This window comes from Aquila chrysaetos, chromosome 3, assembly GCF_900496995.4.
Source record: "Aquila chrysaetos chrysaetos chromosome 3, bAquChr1.4, whole genome shotgun sequence".
Lineage (NCBI taxonomy): Eukaryota > Metazoa > Chordata > Aves > Accipitriformes > Accipitridae > Aquila > Aquila chrysaetos.
The window spans coordinates 55001999-55014526 of record NC_044006.1 but is presented as its reverse complement, the minus strand read 5'-3'; the positions used below and the strand labels follow the sequence as shown (position 1 = coordinate 55014526).

The 12528-nt window shown below is 41.1% G+C and overlaps 1 protein-coding gene across 1 annotated transcript in view; it reads left to right on the top strand.

Moving 5' to 3' along the window:
* The window catches only part of ADAM22 (ADAM metallopeptidase domain 22), a 140434-nt gene that overhangs the window by 64473 nt on the left and 63433 nt on the right, over window positions 1-12528 (top strand). Inside the window, 1 exon segment of the mRNA XM_030007955.2 lies at window positions 11585-11667. Within this exon segment, the coding sequence (XP_029863815.2) occupies window positions 11585-11667 (83 nt within the window).

Below are 12528 nucleotides of genomic sequence, written 5' to 3'. Positions count from 1 at the left end.
TCATCCACTGCCAGCTGCAGGCTTTCAGCAAGCCTGTTTATACAGCAAAAGGGCCTCCTCTGTTCTTGGCCTTCTTCGTGACGTAAGGAGAGGTGCATTTTAAAATACATATATATTTCCCCCTTGCGTTTCTCAGTGCAGGAATACTGCACAAACAGGCGTATCGTCGGTGCCGCTGTTGTGCCATCAGCAATATGGGAGAAGACAGGAGCTTTGAATTACTGTGGGAAGGCAGCTGTACGTACACTCAGTAGTTTGGGAATGTTACAGGCATGAATGTGTCCGGGAAGCAGATGCCTGCCTGGGCTCATACATGATGTAGAGTTCATAACTACTTTTGCCACTCCTCCCCCTCTCCACTTCCCCCCCCCCCCCGCCCCGTAAAACTTCCTGTGCTGTAAAATACATATGGATCTTCTGCCATTACTTAGGATGCTTCAGAGAGGAGAGGGGGGCAGGGAAAGGGAGAAACATTCAGATCATTACAAATGCCACTTTGAAGGAGCAAAGGGATTTTTATAGGGAGGAGTGTCCTCAGTTTAACACACCTTTTTATTATAAGAGAAAGTTGAATTACATTCGTTTGCTGCATAATTCATTAATACATTAGACCTTTGTGAAGGTGGAACATGTTACACATGATTTTGCAGGGTGCCAGCATTTAGCAGCTGCAGAAGAGAGGCTTCTCTGTCAGATATCTTTGTTGATTTGGCACAGTTAGGCAGCACCTAAGACATTCTTATTAAACCAGCAGCAATGTGCAGTGCTTAAGAAAAACAAAAGGAGGAAGATCTTTGAATTATTTCAGTGTTTCCCCCGCACACCCTCCTTTACTTTAGATCATGTCTCTAACTGCTAGGGAAGCAGCAGTATTGGCCTAAATTCCCTCTGGTAGCAAAGAGAATAATCAATAAGAAAGAGAAAAACCCTTCATGCATTGCCTTTTCCCGATTGTGTCAGTCCAGATCGTCCTGTGCTCACAGCACATAAATACTCAACTGTGTATGCTTAATGTTGCTGCAGTATACCTCTGTGTCCTTTTATCTCTCTTTTTTGGGTTATCATTCTGTCACTGATGCTGTCAGTGAGATGAAAGGCAAAAAACAGCTATAGTGCTGAGTAATTCACATTGCTGGATTTTTCTCCCTCAGAAGGAACAACTGATACCTATTCAGTGACATTTTCTCTTATAAAATGTTTCAGTTTTCCTCTTTGGAGAGTGTAGAAATAAATATTTCTGCCTGTATTCCCCCAAAACATTGGACAATTCTATGAGTTGTTAGAAAATTGCTTTCTGAAAAAAATCAAGCAATGAAAATATTTCAGATCCCAGTTAGAGAACATGCACAGGTAGAGTTGTGGTAGATACATGCCATGAATTTTTGATGGCATGTTTAAATTTAACTAGAAGGAACTATATTTCATAGGCAGTCCTAAAATTGTTAAGTGTGTTGGTGTAAACACAGTTTGTGTATTATGGGCACAAGATTACACTAAGAGTGCTCACAGCATGAAAGAACGTTGCTTTTTGCTTCTACTTCACATTGTGCTCATAATCATGATAACATAGAACAACATAAATGGAGTACTATTAAATGCTAGGTACTGTTTTTCTCCATTGTAGTGTTGATGGAGAAGCTTTGGCCAAACTTGCCTTGTGGCTTAAGATTGCCTGTGGCTTTGTGTCCCCGGCTGTGATGAGCCATATTGCTGGCCCCTGTGGTGCTCAGCCGCTGCCTGTGGAGCAGCGAGCGCGGGCAGGGCTGTGCCCGGTGCCCTCCTTCAACCTGCCTGTGGCTGTCCTCTAGAGCTGGGGTGCCCCAGTGCGGCCTCGCGCTCTGCGGTGGCTCTAGCAGAGGTGCCGTCGTTGCAGTTTGGGGAATGAGGTTTGTGGGGCAAATGCATTTTAATGCTGCACAGCAAAGCAGAGCCCTTAGTTTGCAAAAATAGTAATCGTTTCCTTTTGTTATGTGCGTTGTTTGGCTAGTAGTGTGCGTAAACTGCCTGTTACTGTAGCTTACAGCTATTTTAATGGCTGTGCACAAGAAGGGAAAAATTGTTGTTCTTCATTGCCTTGCTGTGATTAAAGTCTTGGCTTGTGTGTGCCACGATGTGTATCTGAAGGGCTCTTTGAATGCCCTTTTTTTAGGAAAATAATATAAAAGGGAGAAAAATATTAAAATCTTGAAAGGCCGGAGAGTGCTGGGGACCCTTGACATGATGGATATTGCTTTTTCTGTTAAACTCCCTCTTTCAAATCTGGTGTGCTCAAGGAGTTGTTAAGGTACAGTCCCTTGACTGAGGGCAATGCCTGTGTATGTCACATCTGCGTTTGATGAGATCTTATCCTAAATAGCATTCCAACATTTTGCTGTATTGCCACAGGTACAAATAGGCTACAATAATTTGCAGTGCAGCCAGGATAAACACCAAGCCAGTGAGCAGGTCATTTTTATCATTGACTGGTATGTTTCCAGTCTTACAGCTAGGTGCTTCCACCAGCATCTTCCAGTTTTAAGGGCATCCACTGTCCGACCTCTGTAGCAGAATCTCATGATTTCTTTTCAGCTTTTGATAACTCACCATTTTGTAACCAAAGAGGAAGGTGTTTCAACTTGCCAGAAAAGCCTGTACGCTAAACAGGCTTTCCTGTGAGGGATTAAATTTTCTTCCTGAAAACCAGAGCGCCAGTTTGGCTGGGATGGGAGGGGAGTGCAGGGAGACTCTGCTGTGGGAAGCTGGAGCCTGGGGCTGGTGGGGAGCTGTGTGTGCGTGTACCTGGAGCTTGCACAACCTGGTGATGAGCCCCTGGGGGAGAAAAGAAACTGAAAAGGAACAAATCATAAAAAATGCATTAATTTTATATGCCTATTTCTGGCAGGGCTTTTTCGGCTGTGTCCGGAGACTAGAGAAGCTGTTAGTACCAGAAGAATCACTCGCTCGCTTGTTTGAGAGACTATTTTGAATAAGGGTTCCCTAATGTCATCAGATCTCCTCTCTACTCCCTCAACAGAGCTATGCTTTCCTCATAGCAAATTATTAATAAATCTAGGCCATAATCTACTTTTTAGTGATAGCAATAAACTAGCCAAAGGAGAGCTGACAGGGAGTCTGAGTCTGACACAGTTTAGCAGGGGATTCCTACAAGGTTGATCTTCAGACTGCTCTCATCAACTATTTTCATTAATGACTTTAGGAAAAAAAAATTATCTGTGTATTAATGAAATTTGCTAGCAGTACAAAACTGAGAAGCATTACAGTGCACAGAAGGATCAGATGGAGAACTGGCTATCTTTGACCAATGGAGTGAATAAAAATGGGATGAAATCGGATAGAACAAATGGCAACTTCTTTCACTTAGGGACTAATTATAGGCATTTTTACTGTGCAGTGGGAGTTCATAAATGGAAAGTTCCACAAGAAGGAAAAGATCAGAGTGTAGTAGTGGAGCAGGGAATGACTGTATGGTTCTTACCTTACAGGATGCTGCCATCACAAAGGGAACTGTGGTCCCAGAGTATACTCGTCAAATTACTTCTTGTGAATTTTGGCTAGAATTAATGTTACTGTATGTGCCCTGATGACGAGTTGACAAAATTTTTACATTTCTGTGTGCTTTCAGTTACTCTGGACATCTTTTTTTTTCAGCAGTGTCATGCTGCTGCAGTGGGTTGATAGGCATTGAGAAATAAATCACTTTTCTGTTTTAGCATTGTTTGAATTATGAAGGTAATTCTTTGGGGTTTAGTAAAATGTAGTATCCTCTGTGGGGTACCAGGGCAAGATAATCAGCCATCGTATATAATGCATTTGCCTGACCTAATGGTCCTGCAGGCTGGCACTTTTAATGTATATTGGTGTTAACATTTTTTTATATCTGTTTATCTCCCTGCTGTTACTAGCTTACTTTCTACATACATCCTGCTACTGAGAAGGAGGAAATTAAAAGTGGCAGCTTTGAGTATTAGGAGTCCTTCCCAGGCCATGTTTTTCAATATACTACACTAGAATGAATCTCAGATTGTGACTCATGTAGGATCTTGCAGGTTTAATTATCTTGTCTTCCTTTTCTTTGTGACATAAAAAAATAAATCCAGTGGTTTTTAGCTAGTCCTGGAGGGGAAAAAAAATTGTCAGAAAGTGGAAGCCATCGAGAGCTTGAAATGTACATCCCATTGTGGATGTGGGCCCCAGTGATGAAGTCCTGGTTCTGCTGAAGTGAGAAGTTGGGTGACTTTGTGACCATCAGGAGTCACCTCGAGTACTCTTTGCTGCGATTTTCACATGGCCCAGAGGGAAGGCAGCAGTCCAGTGCTTGAATTTGCAGAAAAGTCCTGCCAGACTTTGTGCAGCTCATGAGTTATTTTCCATGAGCTACAACACACAGCGTGCATAGGGAGAGAGTGGCATCAACCAAGTGTTCTGTAAATTCAGACCGTGTAAGGACTGAGTATAGCTAAGAGAAATTAACTACTACTATAACATTAAAGAACATTAAATCCATTTGTAGATGCTCTTATTAAAAAATAAAAGTATCTTTTGGGGTTTAACTTAATCCCTTTGAGGGGGAATTAAGCTAAGCAAACTGAAGCTGCTGTACTTCTGAAAGACTGCTTCCATGCCAGACTTCAGTGTGCTTTAGCTTGACATCTTTACTTACTTGATCTTGACTTCTGTAAGTAGCTTTGCCTAGACGCATCTGTTGTTCCCTGTGGATACTGAACTGGCGCTGTATTATATAGAGTAGGTTAATGTTTCTAGACACAGTCTCAAGCTCTGAATTATCACTTAAAGAGAAGTTTCCATCTTTCAGAAATAATGAGCCAATAAGGAAATCTAATTAGTATTTTTATCTGTTTGACTCAGAACTGTATCTTCTTCTGACTGATTGGTATCCATGTAGGTGCGTGCCAACATCTCATCTTCTGTGTTGTGTTTATAGTAATCCTGTACATCACGTGCTTATAACTTGGCTTCAGACTCGGGATAGGCTGATGAACTGATGTGACAGATCATTATGGGTAGATTATGAAGAATTTTCATATAGTCCCTTAAAATGTTTGCACCCTTTTCCCTATGTACAGGCATGCAGGAACCGGGCAAAATGACTGTCATTAAAATGTCTTGTATGCCATGACTCGGAGACACTAGGCACTGCTACAAGAGTAGACTTAAAGACAACAGAGTAGGCAGGAAGAGGTAACCAACCCTGTTCTCCTCTGCCTCATCTTTATCTGGCAGCTGATAATTAAAATAATTTTCTCTAACAGCAAGGTAAGGCAAGGCAAGTCAAGAGGCTGTTTCCCAAGCAGATGCCAAGGCAGCTCCCAGACCAGATGGCATTGTGCTGGCATGAGCTCTCTGTCCATGCCCTGCAGCTACGTTCACGGAGCATCTTCTCTCGTAGCTACTGGGCAGTAAACACAGTCCTCATTTGGCCTCCAAACCGGAAAGCTGGGCTGATAGCACATGCCATCTGCTGAAAGCACCTACCATGAGTCACCAATGGCAGTTGGAGCAAGTTGCCTATGTGCAGGATTCTGTCACGTACATGTGTGTCTTCTGTTTTTTAAGAGTGCTTCCAACAGTCTTTAAACATGGGCATTTTGTGGAGAAGCCTTAGAAGTGGTGAAGCTTTATCCTAATTTTGGAATCTGTATTTCTGATTTCAAAATCTGAAATAGTGTTATAACCTTATGTCACTACAGCATGTTGGCTGTGAGTTGTATGAGTACATGTGATAGCTGTCCTCCTACAAAGGGAAGGCACCATTCACATTTTCAAGACAGTTGGCTTTCAGGAGTCTGCAGTACACCGTAGCTAAGTTCAGAGACCTACTCTGCAAAGAGGTGATGCCAGGGGTCCCTGGAGTTGTTACTGAGCTGTGTAAGGGCTGACCCCAGGGCTGCGCTGCAGGACAGCACAGCCATGCCGGCTGGGCCCCTGCCTTTGCTGAAGCACATGTCAATTACAAGATGTTTTCTCTCCATGCAGTTACACAGGTCAAAGTGCCATTTTGACTTTTCTATTTACAAACAGAAACCCATCCCTAAGTAGAAGTCAGTGAGAGGGTGTGCATTTTCTTCTCCTGTTGCTCTTTCTCATGCAGTCTTAGTTATCACTGGGTCAAAATTTGTAAATAGATCTAAGTGATTACTAAGGAAGCAGTTTTAAAACTAGTGACCCCACAATGGGTAGCTCTTTAAAAAGCTAATCGTTATCTGGCACTTCACAGAATGGTGGTGTACTCGTTAGCTGGCCTTTTGGGAGCTTTCTGCTGCAAGGAAAGAGGGAGCTGTGTTACTAGGAACTGAACTAGACCAGCAATCTCCTTTCCTTTGGATTAATGAGTGTTAAAATGTGAATATGTAGCTGCTGGAAGAAGGAAGTTATTAATTTTAGGGTCAGTGCCTGAGTGCAGCATGAGTTTTAATGGCCAGCACCTCCCCTAATTGCAGAAAACTGCTTACTTGAAGATCTGATGTCGGGTCTTATTTGAAAGCAGATGAATGTGCATCCTTAATTTTCCTCCCCTGGGAAGGTCATAGTGTCTCTGAGGTGAATAACAAACACTGTCGGTGTATGGTCAGCAGATGCTTGTTTCACTGAGACTGCAGAGAAAAGTGAACTGCTGCCATCACTGACTGTCATGGCTGTTCTTTTACTTTGCTTATTTCCCCGCTTCATTGTGAGTATTGGTTAATGTGTTTTTCATCTCTTTTGTGTTTACTCAGCAGCTGGTGCTTCTCCGGGCAGGGACAAACTATCTTAAAGGATAGAAATGGGGACAGATTTTACTTGCATTCCTAACATCTCTGCCTTCTCATTTTTAGTATCTTTGCCACGCTACCTACCCAGACAGGCTGCAGGGAAGCTCGGACTGACATGGGCAAAAAGGGTTGCATTCTGGTTGGCGAGGAGCTGTAGCAATTCACAGGGGAAGATACCCCTAATTCAGGATTTTGCTATAATGATCCAATTTAAGCATCAAGATGAAGATTAAGTCATAAACTATCATAATGATTCATTTGTTTTAATTGACCCTGTTGGGGTCATTCTGATGCCTTTTTTTTGTTTGGTTTTTTTTTTTTTTGTTTGGATTTTTAGCTTCCCAAATCAATAGACTTCCTATTAAACATCTGTATATTCTGTATTGCTCTTGGAAGTCACTGGTAAGGCTAAGAGGTTTCATGAAGGAAGGAGAACTTACTGAACCGAGGAAATGGACAACGGCGTGCCAGGGCACTGGCAGAATATTTGCCTTGCGTCGTGCTAACCGCAGCATGAACAGTGGCTGTGCACCTTGTGGAGGCAAAAATGTTGAACTTCTTTCTGCAGCATTAGACTGCCTTTGGATATAGCATGAGTATGTGCATGTGTGTGTCACAGGCCTGTGTCACAGGCATTGTCATTGGGCTGACCTTGTCTCGTAGGAGATGATATTTAGCCTAATTTTGTCCCAGATTCTACACTGGCCAGGTTCAGTTTTAAAGCAGAGAGGGGTAAATGTGCTGCTCACACTAATGGCTGGCATATGTTAGAAGAGCAGTCTTATTTCCTCTTCATCTTGGCACTAAACCATTCCCCAGTAGCTGACAAAGGCCAGTGTGGAGGTTTGACTTGCTGAGATGGGCAATTTTTGCCTGCTTTTGAGTGAGCAGAGAGGGGCTTTAAGAGCTACAGGAAGCCAATAGCTCTTCACAAAATACCCTTGATGCTCTGGACTAAACTGGTGTTGGTAAATGGTGCTAATTTCAGCTCTTGGGGGAAGTCTTAATTTTCATATGGGACCAGAATATTTTTAGGAAAAAAATGAAGATTTTTTTCAGCTCCTGTCTCACTGCTACAGATACCAATAGAGAAGAGAGACACCCCCAGTCCTTCAGTGAGAGTTTCCAAGAGCAGACTAAAAGAAGATAGGTGTGATGATTATGTTTAGTCTTTTGGTGGTCTTAGATCTCCTATATACTGCAATTCTTCTTGTAGTACTGTGTATTTTATTACAGCACCTGCTATAAAAGACCTTTAGTACATGTCAAAACCAACAGGAATTCAGCCTCAGCACTACAGGGAAGCAATGACAGTAAACTTCTCGTCCAAAATTACGTGTGCTCTAAAGAAAACATTGACCTGAGTCCCTTTGGTTGTCCTGGCTCTCAGTACAGAACTAGTCCCAGACTTTGTAGCTTTAAGTGCTTCTCTCTTCACAGGTTTTGTGAATGGTTGAAAACGAAACTCCCAAAAGTACAATATACAATTGTACCCACCCTCCCCACCACATGTTACTGGCATGTTTTATCTGTTTGAGACACTGTTAAGGAGTGCTAAGCAGTCAGTCTTCCCAGAGCCATGCAGTGCTAGTGCCGTCTGGTTTCACTGTATCACCTCCTATTTCCTTGCTGAGATTATAACGATCCTCAGAACTTCATTTAGGAGTATCCTGACAGCAGAGTTTCTTACACTGAAGAGTTGTCTTCAGAAAAAAAAAACCCAACACACCACTACTGCATCAAGTACTTGAAAAAAGCTATTTTCATTTAAACCCCTTGTATTTTATTAACTGGTTTGAGGTGACTTACATTATGTTGACAGGAACATAAGTCCATGTGTAAAAAATATCCCCCAGATGTTAGCATATATAAATATATGTTTTGTAGTGGTAAGAATTGGTCCCTGAGACTGAGAAAATCAGTTATGTTTCTGCCTCCACCAGAATTACTGTGAACTTCAGTAGATCAATGAGTTGAACTGATTTGATTAAATAGAATAGAATTTGTGTGTGTGAGTTGTGTTTTTCCTAGGCAAGAATTTAGAGCTGGTTTTCTTACATTTTTCTTTTCTAGATCTGTATGCATAAAAGTTTGGTCATGGATTTATGCTGGAATAAATTAATTTGGAGATACTATCATGGGCCATTTATTTGATTCTCATTAAGAAGATCAAAACACACTTTTGAGCCACAGACTTGGATTCTTAGTATGAAAAAATGTTCCTCCTGGTTACAAAGACATGGTTTTGCAAACTAATGGAGCCTGAGATTCTACTGCTGGTACATATTAACTACACTTTCTGAGAACAAACCAATTTGTCTAATTACTCTACATTCCTTCCACAGCTAGAAGTCTGTACAACTCCCTACTGATAGTCTTCTCAATATTATTCCCATATTCATGTGCTTAGTCCAGTTATATCTTTTACAGGAATGCTACTGCAAGAGTTCTGTTTAGAGAGTATTTTATTACTCATAAGGTTTTAGCTCATCCATATAGTTTGATTGTTAGTTTGGTTATTAGCTTACTGGAATCTCTCTTTGTTTACTTTTTATATACATATTGCAGAAAGACCTGAAAGCCTTAAGCAATACTGTGATCCTGTAGTGGGGGAGATCCTACAGACTGAAAGAAGGAAAATCTCAAGAGAGCTTAAAGTAACTAAGATATAGGAAGTAAGAAGGTGTAAAAAAGGAGAATAAAATAGAGAAAATGAGCCAAGGTTTCAGGAAAAACAAACAAAGATGTAGCCTGTCTAAAATCCCATGTAACTTAGGATGTTGGTGGCTAAAATGCATGTGAGTGCAAAGCAGAAACTCAGACCATCTCCTTTTCACTTGTCCTCCGTCTGAGTCCCAAATGCTTGATGGTCCTGAGAAATGCTGGTCCAAGGGTGATGGGTCATACATCTTCCACCAGACACCCTGCTGTAGCCTGGTATGGAGGGTCAGTCCTGGAGCTTGTCACGGACATGAGCCAGATAAACATCAGAACAGCCCATCGAACACTACCTGCATGGCACCAGTAGCATTTACCTGCAGACATCTTGATAGAGAGGTGCCCATGGTGGGTAGCATGATGGTCACTCTGCAGGTCAGTTTGGTGAAAGTGTTTTGTATCTGTACCAGATACACAGAGAAAAAGACACCGAGGTGGATAGGCAGTGGAGGTGGCTGCTGTCACTGCAGCAAGTGGAAGGAAGAAGTGGTATGTAGAAGAGAGGAAATAACGAGATTGAAAGAAATTGTGGGGGGAAAAAGAATGTAACACTTTTAATGGAAGATATGCCACAAGTATTCTTCTAGCAGAGTGAAGCAACAAGCCTGCCAAATAGTGTCAGAGCTGTAGTCTGTGGGATCAGGTGTTGCATTTCTCTGTAGCGCTGCTGTTGCTGGTCACAGGAGCTGTGAGCTGCCGCCAGGTATGCTGCACTGAGTGCTTTGGGGTCCAACAGTAGCACGGCATGCATGAATACTCCAGAGAAGATTTTGAGGAGGAACTAATGATTTCCAGTGACCAGCCTGAGATCAGGTCTCTTTCCCTGCACGCAGCCACGCTCTGACAAACAGGCTCCTGTACTCTCTTAAGGAGAGCACCTCAAAACAGAGGCATCCATACTTCGTAGTTGCTTTCAAAAATAGTTTGCATGCCTTGTAGAAAAGAGAACAGGTTTTCCTGATCAAAACACAGAACTACCAACATGTTCTATGTTGTTTTCTTGCCTTTTGCCTGACCTTGATTAATTTTTTTTCATATTTGAAAAATAAAATCCAAGAACTTTAAATGTCGCATGTCTAAAATGCCTGTGCTAGGCATCATGCAAGTGACTACCAGCTTCTGAAAAAGCAGTAATTGTAATGCCTTTCCCTCACTGCAGTAAATGGACATAAATATTCACATGGCTGGGTACATTAGGCTAGGTAGATTGTTCATACATTTGCTGGTAGGGAATAGAAATAGTAAAGTGTTGCTATTGAAAAAAAAAAAAAAAAAGGCACTGAAAATCTTTTTCATAGTCCTTTAACCAACCGTAGTGCAGTAATATCACATAGCTGAATTTGGCAAGGCACTAATAGGTACGTTCCTCTGCAGGGTAGAGTGGCAGTGAGAATTTAAGAGATGTTTGAATTGTTCTTCTAATTTTGCATATAAATATTGACATTGTGCAATACTGAATACATTCAGTGCATGTACAGTAGGGCTTAGTTTGTTATCAGTGTGACTTCTGTGAAACTAAGGGGGGGATTTTTTGAGTAAGGTCTGCTGGATTTGATTTGAAAAGTGTATATTTTGTTTGCAGAAGAGAAGAGGCAAATATTAATTTTCATTGTATTCCTTTACTGGTTGGTTATACTGAAAGTTTCCATTAGTTTTGGAGCACTAGTGAACACTTCTGATTTGTTCTCTTTTTTAATCAAGTATTATTATTATTTGATAAGCATACTTTTCTCCTTAGAAGTAGGAAATTGCCTTACCCTCAGAGCAGAGTTCATCTTGTTTGATGTAGCCATGTGCAGACCAGGTGTTGAGTCTAAACCCCCTATTTCAAACTCTTTTCCAGTCAATGAAGAAAGATGGGCACTTCTGGAATCATTTGTCTCTGAAATCTGTCTCAGGATGCCAGGGATTTCACAATGAAAATATCTCCGTTCAGTGTAGAGAGTTGAAATTATGATGTTTGTCTAGGTACCAAACCTTCTTGGTGCCATGTCAGTGGGTTGGCAATGTATTTACGGAAAAGCAGTGTCGTGACAGGATGGAGTGTGATATTGTGGGATGTCCTGTGGATTTACAGTCTCAATTTTTAATTTCAGGGAGGAGAACATTGCTATTATCAGGGAGAAATTAGAGGAAATCCTGTATCATTTGTTGCCTTGTCAACATGCCATGGATTACAGTAAGTCTGCTGTTTTGTTTTTACTGGCCTTTGCTTATTAGTCTTTTAAGCAAAATAAAGCTGTTTATAGTAAAATAAGTGCTATTTATTTTCCTCTTAGTTTGTTACCAATATTAAGTCCTCAACAATCTTTAGAAAAAATGAGTTTAATTTGAACCTTGCAAAAGCCTTGTTTTTGATTTCAGAATTCACTGACAAAGCACGCAATTTTCTTTCCTTTTTTTTTTTAAACTGAGGACATATGATAGTGGCCAGGTATTGTTTTAAGGTAATTATTATAGAGATAGAAGAGTAAAAGTAGCTGAAAACTTCCTATTCTACAAGAATAAAAACCACTGCCAGTATTGACATGAACCATTTGGAAACTGTGTTCTCTTCTTGTTGCTACAATGATGTATTTTATCTTTCTTTTCTACTCTCTTTACAAAGGAAAGTGTCAGTTTAGAGTTTCTCTTGTCCTATCCATTTTCTTCACAGAATTGCTGGCCTTAAGCTGTGTGCATGGGATAATACCTTTGATATAGTAAAATCTTGGAAAATCTGGAAGAAAGGATATAAAATTGTGCAATAATGTATTTTTTTAAAGTACATAATTTTAGTGATAATATAATTTAAAGCGTCTGTCATCTGAAGGTTATATGGAGCTGTGTGTTGATTGTACAGCTTTCGGACCTGTCTACTTTTGGCACTATTGAAAGATGCTAGTCAGGTTTTCAGAGCAACCAAGTAACTTCAGTGTCTGCTGAATCTGGGAATTACAGGATCTCAGTGCATTCGATAATGAGAACAGCTTGAAAAGTCATGGCAGCAAGTGAGCTTGTGTGGAGATGGCCTGAGCTTTGCCTTTTTCTGAGGAAGCAG